Genomic DNA, 20276 nt, shown 5'->3' on the forward strand with positions numbered 1-20276 from the left:
AAACAACGGGCCCGCCAGATGAACCAGAAAGCTACGCCGCTGATGAGCTCCCAACACTCCGCTCTCTCACTGCTCCACTCCTGTGGAGTAAGGTCTGTAGCAGGCTGGAGTGTAGGTCGACCCCCCTGTATCACTATCATCCTGCTGGTGGAAGATAGCTCAAACTGAAGTGCCGGGGCCGTGAGGGTGGACCAAGCCGCTGCCTCCCAAGTGTACTGTCGAGCCGTGGAGAGGGCAGGCATCAGCCGAAGAACTCGTAGCCACACCTGCTGGCCGAGGGACAGTCCCAAAGACAGTGACGCTGACTCTCCACCAACTGGTCACAGGCTGTACATGCGGCCGAGAGACCACTATGTACAAGCCAGCTCCCTACTGCTGTGGCTCTGTGTGCAACCAACCACTGGAACAAGGTGACGCGCCTCGGCTGTCTGGAGTCCCACAGCCTCTGCCAAAAAGCTGCCAAGAACTCAACTGTGAGACCCTCCTCCTGCCAATGACGTGCTGCAGCGGGGCGGGCCTCACTCTGTGCTGCAAGTATATGACGTCCAAGCCGAACAGTGTACTGAAAGAAAGGGACTCCTGGGCGGTCTGCAGAAGAGAATGGGTCCCTCCATAGACACTCACCAGGATCCTACTGTACTCGTGCCAGTGGACAGCACTCCCAAGCCCATAGCCTCCAGTGTCCTGTGTCAAGAGCTGCTGGGTCAGGGTCTATGACGCAAGTCCTCCCACAAATGCCCACAACTCGGATCCTCTGGAAACAACACTCTGCTACCTGCGGGGCCTCTACTGCAACTCTCTGTAGTCGTCCCCCACCCTGAAGCTCGAAGAACAGGGCTGGGACAGTCTCTGAGCAAGCCCTGACTGAAATGAGAACCTCCAGTCGTGTGAAGGCTCCCATCCACCGGGGTGCTACTGGCTCGAGAGGCGTGAGCCAGTCAGCTGGAACTGACTCTGAGATGTCCTGACACATGCTCTGAACCCCTCTCATGCCCTGTAGCTGGACAACCTGCACCTCCTTTGACAAACCTGTGAACTCTAGCCAGTCACCTAGAGAGCGCGCTGGACCTGCTGCCATGGGACCCCAAGAAACATGAGGCCTACTCCCAACCAAGTGGCCTCGCTGAGTGCTAACCATGGGGTTCCAGACGAGGGGCTGCCGTAGGCGCTCCTCCGTGCACGTCGGCTGTCTCTGCTCTAGGCCACGCCGTAATAGCTCCCAAGAACGAAGCAGACTCACAGCGAATCGGTCCTCCAGTCTCCTGCTCAAACCAACTCGACGCAACTCTGTAAAGATCCATCTGGTCGAAGGTTGCCAAGGGCCTCCTGACTGAGGCACCCTGGCACGAAGCCTCTGCAACAAGAACTCCTTCCAGGGCTCCTCGCCTGGAAGAAGTCCTCTGACGACGAACTTCCCAAGAAGGGCTCTGCTCTGCTGTGCTGGATCAATGATCCCAAGCCCTCCCTGAGAACAAGGAAGTGTGATGACCGACCAAGCCACCTTAGCTCGGGCAATCTGAGTGTCGCGACCTGACCAAAGGAAGTTCCTGATCAGCCTCTGTACCTGGCTGATGCAAGAACTCGAGAAGATCCAGCAAGAAGTGATGTACCACATAGTCGCCAACAACACCTGGTTGGCAACTACTACTCTACCAGCCAGCGAAAGTTGGGCTGAGCTCCAATGTAACAGCTTTCTCCTGATGGACAGGAGAAGAGGAGCAATCTGCTGCTCGGGGGACAAATCCAAACCAACCTGACAACCCAAGTACCGAACTGCAGTCCCTGGAGGAATCCACCTGAAACCCTCTCCTGGCATCCAATTTGGCACAAGAGCACTACCAACCGAGAAAGCCACTGTCTTTCTCCAGTTGATCAGTGCGCCCGATGCACAGCAGAAGGTCTCCAAAGCCTGCCCACATCTATGTAAATTGGCCTCCTGGCCCTCTAAGTACAAGGCTGAGTCGTCGGCAAACTCAGCGTCCAGAAGCTCATCTCCCCGTAGAGGGAGTGCTAAGCCCCTCAAACCAACCTGCTGTGACACCAAAAATCTGCTCATCGCCTCCGCATAGAACAGACAGAGAAAGGGGGCAAGAGGACAACCCTGTCTGACCGATCGTGTGAGCATGAAGCGGTCACCTCTACCTCCTGCCAAACGCACCTGACTGTGAGCCTGTTTGTACAAAGCTGACACCCCTCTGATCCAAGCCTCTGAGAAGCCCATCTTGCGTAGCGTGCCCTCTAGAAAGTCCCAGTCGACTCTCTCGTATGCCTTCTCAAAATCGAGAAGAAGAATCACAAGGTCCTCCCCACGGAGCCGTGCAAGGGCAGAAGCCTCCCAAAAAGTGAAGATGTTGTCAAGGATACTGCGTTCCTTGACAAAACCTGTTTGAGTCCCATGTATAAGGCTCTCCAAAAGTGGCAGAATCCTCAAACTCAGAGCCTTGGCAAGAATTTTGTAGGCTGAGTTGAGAATGGTGATGGGGCGCCACTGTCGAATCTCATCCAAGGAGCCACCCTCCTTTGGAATGAGGTAAATCAGGCCCTCACTCATGCTATCCGGCATCACTCCTGTGTGCAGAATGTACTGAAAGGCACTACAAAGATCTGGGCCAAGCAGGTCCCAGTACTCCAAGAAGAAGCTAGGAGTCAGCCCATCCTCACCTGGACAGCTACCACGAGGGAGGGCCCTAAGAGCCGTGTGCAGCTCCTCAAGCTGAAGAGGTAACTCAAGCCTCTGCCGCATCTCCTTAGTCACAAGACAGGGCATCTGTGCCCAAACCTGCTTCCTGCATGCATCCTGTCTCTCTGACTCGGGCTCAGCCGACAGTAGCTCACGGTAAAAGTCAGTAGCGACTGCACGCATATCCTCAGGCTCACAAACAACTGACCCATCGGGTCTCCTCAACTGATTGACCTTGGCATGCGAGTGCCGAGGTCCCACTGTCTCAAAAAAACCACCTGTCACCCTGTCACCCACCTGAGTCCACTGAGATGCCTGTCGATGAAAGGCAAACTCATGGCGCCTCTCCTCTGTGCAAGCAAGCTCTTGTCGAGCCTGCTGTAACTGCTCCTCCAACCATGGACTGTCTGGATGCTGCTCCTGCATCCTCTGTAGTGAAGCAATGCCTCGTCTGAGACGCTGCTCCTCCTCTCTCGCTGCAGCCCGTCGAGCCAGAGACTCCTGGAGAAAGAAGTGGCTAAGCTGAGCTAGGCCTGAGGCCACTCTGTCTGCAGGTGGAGCCTGGCTGTCCATGCCCTCTGTCCATAGAGCCTCGACCCTCTCTCTGAGTGCTGAGTCCAACAAGACCCGCTCTGGGATGCGAAGCATCGTGCTCCCACTCCTCTGCCTATCTGCCACTGTGAGAATCACTGGTGCATGGTCTGAGAAGGATGTCCCTGCCAGGATGCCCACTGATCCCCCCAAGTCACTGAAGTGGTCACTAGTGTAGAAGCGATCTATGCGCGATAGATTCACTCCTCCCACTCTGCGGTCCGATCTAGAGAAGGCAAGACTCTCTGGAGGCCTCACAAAGCCAGAATGCTGCCATGTATCCGAGACCCTCAGCGTCATACAAAACCTCTCCCAAGCTGCTAACTCGACTCCATGCACAGTAGCGTGGCTGCCTCCGATCCTGTCAGAAGGGTCCTCCAACATGTTGAAGTCCCCTCCTACACACCACTGGTCAACCTGTGGCAAAGACTCAACAATCTGTGACCAAAACTCTTCACGAGCACTCGCCACATTGGGCGCATAGATGTTCAGGAAACCCACAAGGCTACCCTGAACCTGCATAGTAATCCACTGAGCCCTGCCTGGTACAATAATCCCTCTGCCCACAATGGCCTGCTGTAGTGAGTCCGCAATAGTCATACATACCCCACCCTGGATGCCTCTAGGTCCAAAAGCAGCTGACCAAAAGGTATCATAGCGTCTACGCAAAATCTGACCACATCGCCGAATGCGGCTCTCAGACAAATGGTGCTCCTGAAGCATAAGGAGATCAATCTCTCCTCCCACAAGGCAACGCTGAAGCTCCTAATGCAATCGGCCCCGCTGTCGCTGAAACTGGGGCCCACCTAGTCCTTGCACGTTCCACGAGACGATCCTCATGGGGAGCAAGAGAGAACAGATGCTGCCGCAGCAGCAAGACGAGCTATCTTCGAAGCAGGCTTGGATGGGGAGTAATCCGCATCCGAGCGTCCTCTAGATAGGCGAGACTGCAGTGAGTGCTTGGTCCAAGCCCAAGCAGAGCGAGCCGTGCGTAAAGCAACCTCCTCTGTCCAGGAGTCCTCATGAATGAATACATAGCAAGGCAAACACTGCGTATCAACAAAAAAGTACACCACAATGTGTCTACATCCTGCTGAGTCTGGGGGTGTCACCGCAAACTTGGCCAGTGGCCACAACGTCTGCAGCAAATCTGTAACGCCAAGTTCTCCCATGTGGTGAGAGAACTCGAGAACCTGTGTATGCAACCATCCCACCACTGAGTCGAGGGACCACTCTGTCTCAGTCCTGCCACAGAGGGGGAAGGAGACACCAACTGCTGAGTCCAAGGCCTTTGTCCCCCTAGCGGCGAGGAACAAAGCGTGGACTTTGAAGTAGGCTGCCTCGTGGTCTGCTGCAGAGTCGCCAAAAAAACGAGTAAACCCGTAATCGAAGAAATCCCAGCGGCGTCGGAGGTCAATGCTCGTCAAACCACGCGGGATAGCTGCAAGAGAAGATGTCTGAATCTGCAGAGGGGGCCGCATGAAGGGCTGACCCTCTCTCGCTAGGCGACTCGTGGCAAAGGCGCTGCCAAGAGTTCTCCTAGCCGCCGGCGAGGGTCCAGTCTCCTGAGCCGACTGAGGTACTGAAGCAGGAGAAGGGGGAGAAGGGGCTGGGGGGGGGGGGCGGGGGAGAGGAGAAGCGGGGTGGGGCGGCAGAGACATGGGGGGGGCGAGGTGGGGGGTGAGCGGTAGCAGAGGGCGGGGGAGGGCACGAGGAGGAGGAGGGGAGATCGGAAGGCGGAGCGGCTGGCGAGGGTGAAGCGGAGGTGGAGGCTGGCGAAGGAGGCTCCTCCTGCTCAAGAGGCCCAAAGCGGTTCCCCGTGGGAACCCACTGCTGCTGAGTAGGCACCTGGGGGCCACTCTGAGTGCCAGGTTGTCGCTGTGGCCCCTGGCGTCGACGGCCACGGGCCTGCTGCCACCCCTCCTCCGCTGGAGCCCCAGGCTCGGAGGGTGGCGTTGAATCTGTGCTCTGTGTCGCTGGCTGTGGCTGCGGCTGCGGCCCAGCCTTGGCAGGTTGGGGCTGAGGCTGGGGTGCGGGTCGTGGTCTCCTCCGTGGACAGGCCTTCGCTAGGTGGCCCATCTGTCTGCAAATGAAGCACTGGTTCGGGAGACCCAAGTACTCCACACTCTGTCGAAACCAACCCTCACTCACCCGAGGCAGAAGGATGACCTTCGGGAGCGTGTGGGTATCTCTGACCAAAACTCAAACTGAAGGGATGCCAGCCGCCTTGGCAGCTACTGATGCTGCCGTACGAGGTGTCTCGAGGACTGTCCCGATGGCGGAGCCAATCCTGGAGAGAAGTGGAAGGTACTCCCTCTGTAAACCCGGAAAGCAGACTGAGATGGGGATGTGTGCCTCCTCTACTAGCACATCCGAAGTCGGGTCAAAACCATGTCGCCACTGTCGAAAGTGGGCGCGTGATGCTCGGATGGCCAGTGGACTCATAGCAATGACCTTGGAGGCCATCTCGGAAGTCTCGAACTCAATCTGGTAGTACCCCCATCCGAGAATCTGGACATCCAAGATCTTGCCCACCTCTGCGAGAAGGCGGTCCTGGAGAAGGTCTCGCAGCTCTCCTCTGCTAGGTCGAGTGCCGAGAACCTTGCAGATGACCGAAGTCGCCTGCAAGCGCTCTACCTCTGCTGCAAGGCTCGCTTGCTCTGTCGGCGAAAGAGCAAGTCGAATGGTGGGCTCAGCGGGGTCGGGCGAGGGGGCTTCAGGCGAGTCCCTCTGTGGCGAAGCTGGAGCCTCCATCTGTGTCTACTGCTGTGGCGTAAGAAGAGGACGACGGGAGGATGCTGCAGAAGGGTGCGCAAACACTGCTCCAAGGAGTTGGAACAGATGCCGAGAGTGCCGAAACTGCAGGGAGCAACCGAGGCGGGGGGCCCAAACTGATGGGTGAACGGGCCGAGACGCGAGGGGGGGGGGGGGGAATAAAGCGGGTTTGGGCTAAGGGATGAGAGCGTGAGGCGGCAGCATGGGATGAGGCTGAGGGCGGGTGGCGGCAGCAGGGGGCTAAGGGCGGGCAGAAAGGCTGGAACAGGGCAGCGCGAGGGGGGGGGGCAGCGGGGGCAGAGGGCAGGCGGGAGGGACAGCAGGCGGGGGGCAGCGGGGGCTGAGGGCAGCACGAGGAGGACAGCGGGCAGCACGTGAGGGAGGGAGGGAGGGGGGGGGGGGGGGGGGGGGGAGGAGGCGATGGCGATGGCGCAGCGGGAGAGTACAGCAGCAGCGAGCTCGTCAGTTCGGGTTGCTATTGGCAAAGCTTATCTGACTCACACTCAGCATTCAGATGAGCAAGCTTCACAACAGACTTCAAAGTCCACCTATACTTGAGGTATATTGACTGACAGAGCCATTGAGCTAGGGAGAGCTAGACACCCACGTCTACAAGGGCCACGACATTGATGGAGGCTCCATTAGAGGATGAGGACTATTCTAGCACGGCATGGGAGACGTCCTTGCCTTGACCTTGGCTTGCTTTCCTGTGATCAATCTCCCATGGCCCCCACTTCCACTCTTGCTTTGGTTGCTGTTGCTCGCCCCAAACCTTTGTTGGAAATAGGGTTGCAGGGAAGCACACACAGCTTGGAGAAGACGAAGGAAACTCAAGGCACACAACAGAGAGTAGTATTACTTAGTGTGTGATGAAAGATGAGTTAGCCCTAGAATGATGGGAGTATATACAATGAACGGGGGAAAAACCTCCTACTCAGAGAAAAAATGCCCGGTAGTCCTAAGTGTGTTCACACACATCACTACCATATATGTATGGTAACAAATCTTCCCTTGGAGTGATGCTCTTCCCTTGGAGGGATGCAGTGAACGAGAGTTGGCACATAGAGTAAAAGGAAGTCCCATATCGTGAGGATAGGATCAATCCACAAAGGGGAGTAAGCCCAAATCTTTGCGGAAAGCTTCGAACCTTTTATGAGACAATGCATTTGTGAAGAGATTTGCAAGGTTGTCCTGTGTTGGCACAAAAGCCAAGCTGATCTCTCTTGATGAGAGTCTCTCTCTGACATAGTGGTAATGCACCTCAATGTGCTTTGTGCGAGCATGGAAAATTGGGTTTCTTGCAACTGCCAATGCGCTTTGGCTGTCAGTGTAGATGATGTTGGCTGTCCTGTCCAATACCCAAATTAGCCTTAAAGCGTCTGAACCTTACACACTCAACCGTAGCTGTGAAGACTACCTTGTACTCAGCCTCACAACTGGAAGTGTGACCACAGTAGGTTGCTTCTTGCTGAACCATGATATGCATGAACTGCCGTGCATGAAACAAAAACCACTCGTGGAGTCATAACAACCAGCCCAATTTGAGTCTAAAAAAGCATGTAAATCTTGCGGTAATGTTCCCCACTTGGGATAAAACAACCCAAGATATAAAGTGCCACTCAAGTAGCAAAAGATCCGCTTGACAGCCTGCCAATGCTTAGACCCTGGGCTATGCATAAATCGCTGACCTGTGAGACTGCAAACTGAATATCCGTCTTCGTGTTGCATACATAAATAAGGCATCCAACAACAGTTTGGTAAAAGAGTGACATTGACAAGATCGCGAGCATCATGAAGACTCAACTTCAAATCTGTTTCCATGGGAGTGGCAATAGGCTTGCAGTCCTAAGTCCAAACTTACATAGCAGTGTCTCTATGTAACTTGTTTGACACAAGGCAATACCACCATCACACTGGTTAAACTTTATGCCCAACTAATGATGCAACAACCCCAAATCGTTCATTGTGAAAGTAGCATTCAAATCAGCCTCAAATTCAGCAATAGGTGCCTCATTCAGACCAGTGATCAACAAATCATCCACATATAGAACAATAATGAGTAGTGCATCACCCTCACGCTTTACATACAAAGTGCTTTCTGTTGGACTGTCACGAAAGCTTCGTTTGACAAAATGAGTGTTAGCTTTCATACCAAGCATGAGGAGACTGCTTCAACACATACAAAGCTTTCTTACATTTGCACACTTTATCCTCTTGTCCTTTCTTGACAAAACCGTGAGGCTTCGTTACATAAACTTCCTCAAATATGTCACCGTTCAAGAAAGCAGTAACAATGTTTGATTGATGTACATCCCAACCAAAATGAGATGCCAATGCACGTAGAAAACGCACAGTAGTCATACGACAAGTGGGAGAAAAAGTCTCTTCATCATCTATGCCTTTCTGCTGTGCATAGCCTTTTGAAACAAGTTGAGTCTTATAGCAATCAATCTCACCATCCGGCTTCCGTTTCAACTTGTAAACCCACTTTGTACCAATGGCCTTTTTGCCAGGAGGCAAATCACATAAAGTCCATGTGTCATTTTCTATAAGTACATCATATTCTGATTGCATGGCAACCATCCAATTTTTAGAATTCAGTGCTTCATCAAAAGACAGAGGTTCCTCTACATCACATAAGCTAGAAACAGCCAAAGCATAACAATCTGATGCATAAGATGCATGGCGAGAACCTGAACGGATACGACTAGACAAAGGTGCATCCAACTTACTGTCACACGAAGTATGCACCAGCCATTTTGGCATACATGTAGCCTGCTCATTCTCAGCCCTTTCCACATCAAGTACATCAGTACCCAGTACCAAACATGAGCATTTTCCACCACAATGAACCCTTTCTGCAACTGCTATGCTGCACTTATTTATTAATAAGTGACTTTATTTTCCCAAGTCGTGGGGCTGTAGGGGAGCGTGCTCGACTCAGCTTGATGCAAGTATATAAGGAGGCCTAGCGCCCTCACTTCCAGGTAGAAGACACAGAAGAGGGCACATGTGCCTGATAGAGTAGCAGCCTCTCTTGCGTTTTCTCAACAGCAAGACTAGCGTTTTAAACACCAAGCATCAACATTTTCAGCCATCAAGATCAGCGTTTTCAGCCCTTGGTGTTTTGCTTCAGCAGATCAGCCTTTTGGCCTCGTAGTACCACACTCTTCCCGTACCAGATTCATCGCCGGATCTCACTAACGCCTTTAGTTTCAGCCAGCATTTTCGGATTTCAACATCATTTTCAGATTTCAGCCATTAACGTTTTTGCATAGCCTTGTCGTCGCCGTCATCACCATCGTCGTCGCCGGCACAATTGCAGATTTCAGCCCTAGAACAATGCTCAGTTTTCAGCCAGCCTCAGCCCTAACGTTTTTCATCTTCAGCCCTCAGTCTTCGCCGTCATCGTCATTGACATCATCATCGTCAAGTACCACAGCATCTAGAAGCATTTTACCAGACCTTGTGCAATCTAAATTAAATACGTCTTTAGCAATAGAAAGGGGGGCCCTTGGGACCCATATGGTGTCGTCTCTTCTCTCTCCCTCTCTTGCACTCTCGGTCACAGTTTGCATTCCGCTCTCTTGTTTTGGTCATTGCACATTCTCTCTCTAGGAAGGCTCTCCCTTCCTCTAAAGTAAAAGGATCCTTGAGCACCCACTGATCACTCATCTTGAGCTTGCACCTTCATTCACTTCCACTGCACATTACATCAGTATCAGAGCTCTGTGGTAGTGTTCAGTATCATCACTCAAGGAAAGAAGCACAAAGAACCATATTAATTTTTTTTGCTGTTGTGATCGCACGTAACACAAGACCACTTGGGCGTGTCGATCCCTATTTTGTGTTTTTGAAGAGTGGCAGATAACCCAAGAAAGAAGGGCTTGTCCAACCTTCCCTCGTTCCTCTTTTCCACTCATTGAGAGTGGACCTTGCACTTAGCGGCATGCCAATCGACGTGAGGTGGGATGTAATTTGCAACGGAAGTGAATGATGGTGTAAGCTCAGGATGAGTGATTTGTGGGTGCTCAAGGTTCCTTTTACTCTAGAGGAAGGGAGAGCCTTCCTTGCTTAGAGAGAGAATGTGCAATGACCAAACAAGAGAGCGGAATGCAAACTGTGTGAGATCCGGCGAGGGATCTAGTACGGGAAGGTTGTGGTACCGCGATGCTAAAGGCTGATCTACTGAAGCAAAATGCCAAGTGTTGAAAATGCTGATCTTGATGGCTGAAAACACTGATGCTTTGTCTCCAAAACGCTAGTCCTGCTGTTGAGAAAACGCTAGAGAGGCTATTGCTCTGCCTGGCACTTCTGCTCTCTTTTGTGTCTTCTGCTTGGAAGTGAGGGCGCTAGGCCTCCTTATATACTTGCATCAAGCTGGGTCAAGCAAACTCCCTAATAGCCCCACAACTTGGGAAAATAAAGTCACTTATTAATAAATCAGTGCAACATAAGAGATGGTTCATATGCAGTTGCAAAAAGGGTCCATTGTGTTGGAAAACGCTCATGCTGGGTACTGGGTACTAGGTACTGATGCTAATGACATGGGTTGTGCAATTAGAGAATATGCAGCTACTCTAAGTGCTTGGACATGCACGATCCGTGTACAGGCTCACGAGGTTGCTATAACACTCCCTAGGCTACCTAAACGATAGAAGTGCGAACAGCTTGTCCACATGTACATAGGGTTAGATGTGCACGTGACAACATCATGTACATCTACATCAGTAATGGGCTGATCTGTAGCATTTTCTAAAACCCCCATATGCTGTACATTTGCCTCATTTGAATCTACATTCGAACTTCCACCACTAAAAAGAGGCAACAAACTATCATAAATATCCTGTGAGCTTACATTCCTGTCTTTAGTACATGACAACAAAGGCTAAACAAAATCTTCCACAAAAACAACACCACGTGAAACCAAGATACGCGTCGTTTATGGATGGTATAATAATGTGTAACCTTTGCTTTCAGTACTATAACCAACAAAATGCATTTGACAGCCTTATCATCCAATTTTCTGCGTTGCATTTGTGGCACCAAAGCATAAGCCAAACAACCAAAAACGTGCATGTGATCAATAGATGGCTTTCTATCATGCCATGCTTCATATGGAGTCATAGATTGCAAAGCTTCCGTAGGACACCTGTTAAGTACATAAGTAGCACACATGATAGATGCCCTTCAGAGGGATGGTTGGGACCCCCATTGGGTGTCATTCTACTCTCCTCTCTCTTTTTCAGTCCCTCTACACACCCCTACCGCACACTCTCATTCCCTCTCTTAAGGGAAAGGTAAAAAGAACCGTGAATCAAGCTAAAAGGAATCACTAACGCAAGGAAATGAAGAAAGGGATTTGTGGAAGTGTAAAACCTAGATCTTCACCATTTCAAGTCCGCTGCACTTGACACACAAATTTCCATAAGGATATGTGACAAGTGTTAACGAGGAAAGGCTCTTTAGAGTAGACTGTTCCTGTAGAGCGCACTGACCAGAAACTATGCTCGAATATGATTTCTTTTTGTCATGACATTCTCTTACTTCTTCAGAGTAATCTTCTTAGTTCTTGTACTGAAATTTAAGTAGTTGGACTTGCAGCATTTTTGAAACCTATTAAAGGAACCTGTCTAGTGAATTTTAGTGAGATTTTTATTTCAAGTTCGCTATGATGTCAACCTTTATGCAGAAAAGAGGCTTGAAGACACTGTTTGCATACTTTGGGCCTGGATTTCTGGTTGCAATAGCTTACATTGATCCAGGAAATTGTAAGAGCATTTCGATCAACATATATCAGCTTCGAAAATGTACTTAAAAGTTATCTGAGGTTTTGGTATTTTTGTGGCAGTTGAGAGTGATTTACAGTCAGGGGCAAAGTTCAAATATGAGGTCTCTCTCTCTCTCTCTCTCTCTTTCTTTCGGTATCCCTCAAGCTCATGATAACCACGTCTTACAGCTCTAGTCGTATTCTTGTTTAATTAGTTACTTTCTTTTATCTAGACTTTGTTTCAGATTCACCATGATTTAACTCTTTGGTCTCATAGGTCATTTTGGCCTTTAGAAGATGTTAATTCATTTCATTTCATCTCTCTCTCTCTCTCTCTCTCTCTCTCTCTCTCTCTCTCTCTCTCACACACACACACACACACACCTCCCAGCCTCCCCCCTCCCACGAAACTCACCCACCACGATGCACATTTGATGGGATGCAGGCCTACTCACAAAATCATACACCTCAGCTATAAGCAAGAGCTCATCACACTTTGTGCAGGAGCTGTATCGTTCTTCCTAACATTTTTCTCTTTTCCTTCAGCTCCTATGGATTATACTCCTTGCATCTTGTGCTGCTTTGCTCATTCAATCTCTGGCTGCAACCCTTGGAGTTGTTACAGGTAACAAGTGAGTTCTTGATTTTGAGAGAAATTAAATGTTTCGATTATCCTAATAACAGGGAAGACGGATTACTCATATATGAGCCTGCTGCATGAAAGAAGGCTTGGTAAAGTAGGGCAAAGACCATGAAGGTCCCTTTCCTTCCGCCGCATTCAGCCATACCTATTTGAATGCCATCAACTGTATCAAATTACCTATTTTCATCCGTGAAACAAGTGCATCACTTTTCTCAATGCCTTAAAGTACACTATACTCTACCTGTTAAAGATCCCCTCAAGGTAAAGTAAGGTTTATCATTGAAGACCTTAAGGTTCCGTTGAAATGGGTTTGCACAGTTCGCCATTTTTACTTCATGCGACAATGGGTGAGATTATTAAGCAATCCCTTTGCCAACCGAGTACCTTCTTCACACATTTCCTTAGCCCAGCCTGGCCTCCCTCATCTGGGCACACTCCTGCGTGCTCAAGCCTCTCCTCACATTACGAATGGACATAGAGCAATGGGACAAGCATTTTTCAGAAAGGGGTACACCATGTTGGAGTATACAATCATTCTCTGAGCCTTGACGGAAGAGGGACGTGCAAGAAGGCGGCATTGACTTTTTATTGGTATTCGCGAAGCATTTGACACACGCCTCGTAGGAGACTTATGACGAGGCTAAATCCTGTGCTTGCAGAGATGCAATGGAGAATGTAAAATACAACAGCAAACTATCGAGTAATGGGGTAAGCTAAGTAGATTAGTGTGGTGGAGGATCATCTAGGCAGGCGGTGGCTTACCAACCGTCTCTGGCCAAAGTGCTGATCTGTACAGTACTCGTCTTAGCTGATGACTAGTTCCAATCCAAGACTAGGATTAGCCCTTGTATGTAACTGGAAGAACACTGTAGATGAGCTACAAAGTTTAACAAAAGCAGAGCGTGTACAAACTTGTAGGCCCTAATTAAGTCTATAATCAAGAGAGTGATTGAGAGTCCTAAATTATCAGATATTGTTTAAAAACATCACCATCTTTGTGAAAAGTTAAGTTTTCCATGGGTGTGAGTGACACGCAAGAAATCCAGGAACACTTCTAAAAAGCTGGTGTTGTGGTTTTAAGCTCATGTTGTGAAGCAACTTATGGACAAAAATACATTTGCTAGTGGCCAGTCCTCTAAAGCCATCAAATGGTGATGACTAGGCGATAAAATAATAATTACTTGAATTTGTAATGCTGGCGTAGTATTATTAGACCTTGGCTTTGAGATGTCTAGGTATCATTGTATGATTTCTTTTTTATGTGCAGGAAAACACCTTGCGGAACATTGCAGAATTGAATATCCAAGAAAAGTCAATTTTTGCTTGTGGATAGCTGCTGAAATTGCAATAGTAGCAAGTGACATCCCAGAAGGTCAGCTGCTGTTTATGTTATAGAGCATGAAAATAGACTATTTTGAAAGTGAATGCTACAAAATTTTAAGCACCAATTTTCAGCACGATATGAAACCAGATAGCCAAGACAATATTGAGTGGCGATCCCTAAGGTTAACCTTCCAGTAGAGATAGGTCATGTTGCATTGTCCATGTACTAGGTGACACATCCCGGAGTGAAACTGTCAACTTCAAAGTTCCATGTGAAGGATCCAACCATGTCAGGATAGATATCCACTATGCAATTCATTAATCGTTCGGTGGATGATAAATCATCTATCTTTAGACTTGTGCTTAAGGCTCTAGAGAGAATTGAAGGTTTACTATCTAGAATCACATTCTGCCCTCATTCTCCATATCTGCTGCTGCGTCCGCTCAGCCAGTGGCACAAACCAAATGAAAATCAACAACCGAGAAAACAAAAATAGAGCTGATCAATGCCTACTAATCAATTTCTTATATCAAAACTTCCAATGAAGTCTATGCATGAAAAAACCCCAGATGAGGGACCATGCATGACGTAAGAACTCAAGATGTTTCCTTCTGTATCTCTATACATGGTATCATAGATTGGTTGTAGCTAAGGAGCTATGAGCGGGAAGCGAGAATAGCGGAAGAAGAGGTTGACGATAAGGGTTCTCCATTCTCCTCCCTTGTGTGTTGGAACTATGCTCACCCCCAGGATTCTTGGGAGGCATTGGTAACGATCTTGGATTCTGGCAATTTCTATGGGCGATCATGCGGCTTGGGATTCTGTTTAGTCCTTTGAATTGAGTTCTTTTTTTTTCCGAGAAAAAGATCCTTCCATTAGTTACTGCCCATAGGGCTACAACCATCCCTGCTAGAGAGGGCTACATCAACCAAAAGGGAAGACTCTCCCAATGAAAACAGCATATGTACAATGAGGGCTAAATCAAGAAATGGGAGGAGGGAAAAGCAACACAGGTGGACGGTACTGCCATTTGGGCTCACCCCGGACCATGGTGAGGAAAGGCCCAGGGTGCTAAAGTCGTAGGAACGCCTTTTTGCGCTCCAGCATGTGGTCGGAGTTTCCATGAAGTCTCTCGAACTGTCCCTTGAGAGTATGGATCAACTCCAGCCAAAAGTCTCGAACAATCTTCGTTGGTGGGACAAGGCGATCCTCGAAGATGCGGAAGCAACGGGCCCTAAATGAACCAGAGTGTCAGGCCACAGACGAGCTCCCAACACACCTCTCTCTTGCTGCACCACTCCTGTGGGGTAAGCTCTGTAGCAGGCAGGAGTGTAGGTCAATCCCCTTGTATCACTATCATCCTGTTGGTGGAAGATAACTCAAACTGTAGTGCAGGGCCCGTGATGGTGGACCATGCAGCTGCCCCCCAAGTGTATTGTCGCGCTGTGGAAAGAGCTGGCATCAGCCGAAGGACCCGAAGCCAAACCTGCAGTGCCAGAGGGCAATCCCACAGACAATGACGCTGACTCTCCAAAGGATGGTCACAAGCTGCGCATGCTGCTGAAAGGCCACTATGTACGAGCCAGCTCCCTATTGCTGTAGCTCTGTGAGCAACTAGCCACTGGAACAAAGTGACTCGCCGCGGCTGTCTCGAGTCCCACAACCTCGCCCAAAAGGCTGACAAGAACTCAGCTTGAGACCCTCCTCCTGCGAATGAAGTGTTGCAGCAAGACGAGCCTCTCTCCGTGCTGCCAGTATGTGACGCCCTAGTCGAATAGTGTACCAAAAGAAAGGGACCCATGGGTGGTCGGTTGAAGAGAAAGGGTCCCTCCAAAACCACTCTCCAGGATCCCATTGCACTTGTACCAGAGGGAAACTCTCGACCCTCGCCCTGTATCTCGAAGAACATGGAGGGTACAATCTCTGAGCAAGATCGAACTGCAATGAGGACCTCTAGTCACGTGAAGGCCCCCATCCATCTGGGAGCTGCTGTCTCTAGAAGAGTGAGCCACTTAGCTAGCTGGTAACGCCTCTGTGATGTCCTGACACATGCTCTTTGTCCCTCTCATGCCCTGCAGCTAGATGCTTTGTATCTCCTCTAGCAAACCTAAGAACTGAAGCCAGTCGCCTAGAGTGCGTACTGGACCCTCTGCCATGGGACCCCAAGAAACATGAGGCCTACCAACCAAGTGGCCTTTCTGAGTGCTGACCATGGGGTTCCAAACAAGGGGTTGTCTCAAGGGCTCCTCCGTGTAAGTGGGTTGGTGATGCTCCAGGCCACTACGCAGCTGCTCTCAACAACAAAGCAAGCTCACAGCAAAACGATCCTCCAGTCTCTTGCTCAGACCAACTCTACGCATCTCTGTAAAGATCCATCTGATGCAAGGTCTCAAGGGCCTCCTGAATGAGGCACTCGAGCTCTAAGTTGCTAAAGCAAAAACTCCTTCCAAGGCTCCTCCCCTGGAAGCAGTCTTGTGACAACAAACATCCCAAGAAGGGCTTATCTCTGCTATGCCGGGTCTATGATCCCCAACACCCCCCTGAGAACATGGTAGAGTGATGACCTCTAGGCTACTTTGGCCTGGGCTAACTGGGTGTCACGCCCTGACCAAAGAAAGTTCCTAATCAGTCTCTCTAATTGGCTGATGCAGGAGCTTGAAAAGATCCAACAAGATGTAATGTACCACATAGTAGTCAACAACACCTGGTTGGCCACTACAACTCTGCCTGCCAAAGAGAGTTGTGCCGAGCTCCCAATGTAGCACCTTCCTCCTGATGGACAGCAGGAGAGGAGCAATTTGCTGCTGAGGAGACAAGTCCAGGCCAACCTAACAACCCAAGTAGCAAAAGAAGTCCCTGGGGGAATCCATCTAAAACCCTCACCTGGCAACCAATCAAGCTAGGAGCACTGCCAACCCAAAAAGCCATTGTCTTCCTCCAGTTGATCAGTGCGCCTGATACACAACAAAACGTCTCTAGAGCCTGCTCACACTTGTGTAGGTTGGCCTCCTGGCCCTCCAAGTACAAAGCTGAGTCGTCGGCAAGCTCAGCATCCAGTAGCTCATCGCCCCAATAGGTAGCGCTAAGCCACACAGACCAACGTGCTGTGAAACCAAGAATCTGCTCATCGCCTCAACATGGAACAGAAAGACGAAGGGGGACTAGTGTAGTGCGGATAACGTGTCGTGCTCTCTACAGTGGGTGGTCCTTAGTGCAATGTGCGTGAAAATCTCACTCAAACAGACTGAATCTCCCTCAAACAGATAAACAGAAAGGAAACAATAGACGTCAACAGAGCTCTCAAAGACACAACAGCAGACCAGAACATATGACTCGACTATCTCAAAGACTGATACAGACTCTGGCGTGGCAGCACACTCAGCTCCAGCCCAGGACTCTCAGGTACAATGGGGGTGTCGAGGCTCAGATGTGCCGGGATGGTGCAGACGTGCTTTGTGTAAAGACTCTCTGCGCTCCAGAACGATGCTGGACCAAAGGTGAAGCAGCTGCCCCGATGACCAACCGCTACTACTCATATGTAACACCATAAAGGGCCACCAACGGCTCATAAATGTCAGCCATGTGGTGACTTGGCCACGATGTCCACTAGACCACTGTCGGTACCCTGCCACTGGCATGTGTCACTCCCAGCCAAGAGGGTCCGTCCAGTGTGAAACAGCCTAGACTAACTGTACTAACTGTGTCCTCTGAAAGTGACACTGTAGCCTGCTACAGGTTGCCCGCCACAAGACCGTTCACCGTCTCAGTGAGAGGAAATACTGAAAAAACTATGAAAGAAAACCCTTAGGTACTGCAGCTGCACATATTTCTTGAAGCAGGTTCTAGGCCCAAAAAGTGGAGTTTAGACACACTGTACTGCTTGCAAACGTTTTAAGCCTTTGGATAGGCGGGACTCAGTATGATTGCATAATCCAAGAATCCAATTGGCTAAACAGAATAAAGCTCCACAGCAAAGAGATATGCTCGGTTTGGACCCAGCGCATCTTTAGTATTGATAACCATAGTGAGAGAAAAATGACCTGGTCCATGCTTGCAGATAATTTTGCCACACTCTTCTTGAAAGGAGGGATGACCATAAGCCTGCGTAACACTGCAAGGAGGGATGACCATAAGCTTGAAAGGTTGATGACCATAGCCCAAAAAATATGCTGAGGTTGAGGGGGTGGGGAGGGCTAGGGGGCTGGCTATGGACGAGGGGACGGGAGAGGATGGATAGGGGCGAGGGGGTGGGGAGGGAGGGGGTAGGGGCGAGGGGTGAGGGCCTAGCCAAGGGGAAGGGAGAGGGTGGGTAGTGGCGAGAGGGGTTGGGGTGGGTAGGGGCGAGGGGGAAGGAGGGGGAGGGTAGGGGCGAGAGGGAGTTAGGGGGTGGGTAGGGGCGAGGGCTTAAGGGGGTGGGTAGGGGTGAGAGGGGGTGGGGTGGGTAGGGGCGAGGGGTGAGGGGAGGGTAGGGGCGAGGGCTTAAGGGGGAGGGTAGGGGCGAGAGGGTGAGGGGAGGGTAGGGGCGAGGGCTTAAGGGGGGTAGGGGCGAATCCTAACTGGGCTGGGGCGAGACAATTGGATACGGGCGAATCCAGTTAGGTAGGGGAGAATTCAGGTAGCTTGGATAGGGGCGAGCCAAATTGGGCTGGGGCGAGACCAAAGGATAGGGGCGAGAGGGGGTGGGCTGGGGTGAATCCTAACTGGGCTGGGGTGAGACCAATGGATAGGGGCGAGAGGGGGTGGGCTGGGGCAAGAGGGTGATCTAGACTAGTGGCTAATTAGCATGAAAGGAAAACCAGGTTCAAACACTTGAACAGGCATTCCATCACACAACTAAAAGGACCTTGGTTTGAAACTTCTACTTGCTAAAACATGATCAAATACTGACCAAACGATATCTGAATGTAGCTATCTGGTGTAGTGTGTATGAAGGCATGTCTTCAATTCGACTTACCGACTCCATTGCCAGCTCATGTTCAAGCTGCCCACGTGTAGCCTTCATCACTACATTGAACTCCGTGTATGAAGCACGCATGGCAAGCCACAAAGTATCCATAACTTTGAAGGCCACACAATACAGCAATTCGAAGGCCATCTCGTCTTCAGCAAGAATTCTCAAGAAACAAACTGCAGCCCAAGACCTCGGCTTTCCTGACCAAAGGTCAAGCATTTGAATCAGCATAAAGGTGATGTTCACAACAACACTGAGAACGGATACTCCCGCGTTGCTCTTCTACCCATAGTTACCCGGAACGCGGAACGGCAACGGCAACGGGATCCCCGCGGAACGGGGGAACGGCTAGGGGTCCGGAACGGGAACGTCGCGGAACGGGAGGTATAAAAAACACCCAAATAGTGCAATTTTTAGCTCCTTGTGTTTAAATACAAGGAGTATTAGAGTGCTTTGACTCTAATACTCACAAAAAACTCGTTTTGAAGACCATTCAACCTTGCTATGACTAGATGATGTGAGAGAGAGAGAGAGAGAGACAGAGAGGGAGAGATTTGAGAGAGTGGGAGGGAGAGGAAGAGAGCTTGAAGGCTTGAAGCCTTGAGCCTTGAGAGAGTGAGTCTTGAGAGGGAGAGATCTTGAGAGTGAGAGGGAGAGCTTGAGCCTTGAGGATTAGCTTGTGAAGAGAAAGGGGAAGGGGGGTGCATTTTATGAGTCCTTGAGGCCTTGCACACTTTCAAAAGAAGCCCAAACATTTACTTCAATTTTTTCAATTTTTGCCAAATTTGTTTGTAGCCGTTGGCCGTTCCAGGGGCATTCCGGAACGGTCCGGGGGCGTTTCGGAACGTTCCGGAACGGCCATTCCGGTTTGCATTGGCCACCTGGAATGTTAGACATTCCGGGACGTTCCGGAACGTTTGGGAAGAGAACTGCCCCCCGGAACGCCGGAACGGGGGCTAGGGGGCGTTCCCCGGTAACTATGCTTCTACCTCCTTTCTTGTACAACAGCTGCTGGAATGTTTTCAGGTATCGTTTTGAGAAGAACAACAAATTCTCGAGAGAGATAAATCCTCCACCCCTGAAATCTGTGGATAAGTCAGTTCCTTGCCACCCCATATCTTTCCATTGACTGGAAACAAAGCCATTCAAGTGTGAGTTGGGAAAAGCAGCAGACCATAAATCCTTCAATACCTCACACAAGATCAAGAGGAAAGACTTCATAGACTTCAATTGCGTGTAGAGATTGTTGTTGATAGCTGTCGTTCTGATCACTTCCACAAAGGGAGCATCTGAGTGATCAATCTCTGTTACCTTTACACTTGCCATTGACTGAGGTGGCTCATTGGGCTCAGCTACTGTAAGAACTTTGGAGGATGGAGGTGGGGTATTCTCAGGCAAAGAGTGAACAGATACCCCATAACAAGGCATAGATTGGGTAGCTTCCAACCACTCTAGCAGGTCTTCATCTGACCCATCCGGCGGAGTAGGCTGTTCTAGTTCGGGATTGGACTCCATGGACAGGGAACTATGATGCACCACCTG

General features: G+C 50.1%; 1 protein-coding gene and 1 pseudogene across 1 annotated transcript in view; one reads left to right on the forward strand and one right to left on the reverse strand.

Annotated features, from left to right (window-relative positions):
* Positions 1–20276, forward strand: part of LOC147457550 (metal transporter Nramp1-like) — a 106748-nt gene that overhangs the window by 33151 nt on the left and 53321 nt on the right. Inside the window, exons 2-5 of the mRNA XM_086512419.1 lie at positions 11739–11817; positions 11898–11938; positions 12363–12441; positions 13727–13831. Of these exons, the coding sequence (XP_086368545.1) occupies positions 11739–11817; positions 11898–11938; positions 12363–12441; positions 13727–13831 (304 nt within the window). The remainder of the gene's footprint in view (positions 1–11738; positions 11818–11897; positions 11939–12362; positions 12442–13726; positions 13832–20276) is intronic.
* LOC147457551 (uncharacterized) lies at positions 18660–19955 on the reverse strand (annotated as a pseudogene).

Source organism: Adiantum capillus-veneris, chromosome 5 (assembly GCF_014529385.1).
Source record: "Adiantum capillus-veneris isolate H3 chromosome 5, ASM1452938v2, whole genome shotgun sequence".
NCBI lineage: Eukaryota > Viridiplantae > Streptophyta > Polypodiopsida > Polypodiales > Pteridaceae > Adiantum > Adiantum capillus-veneris.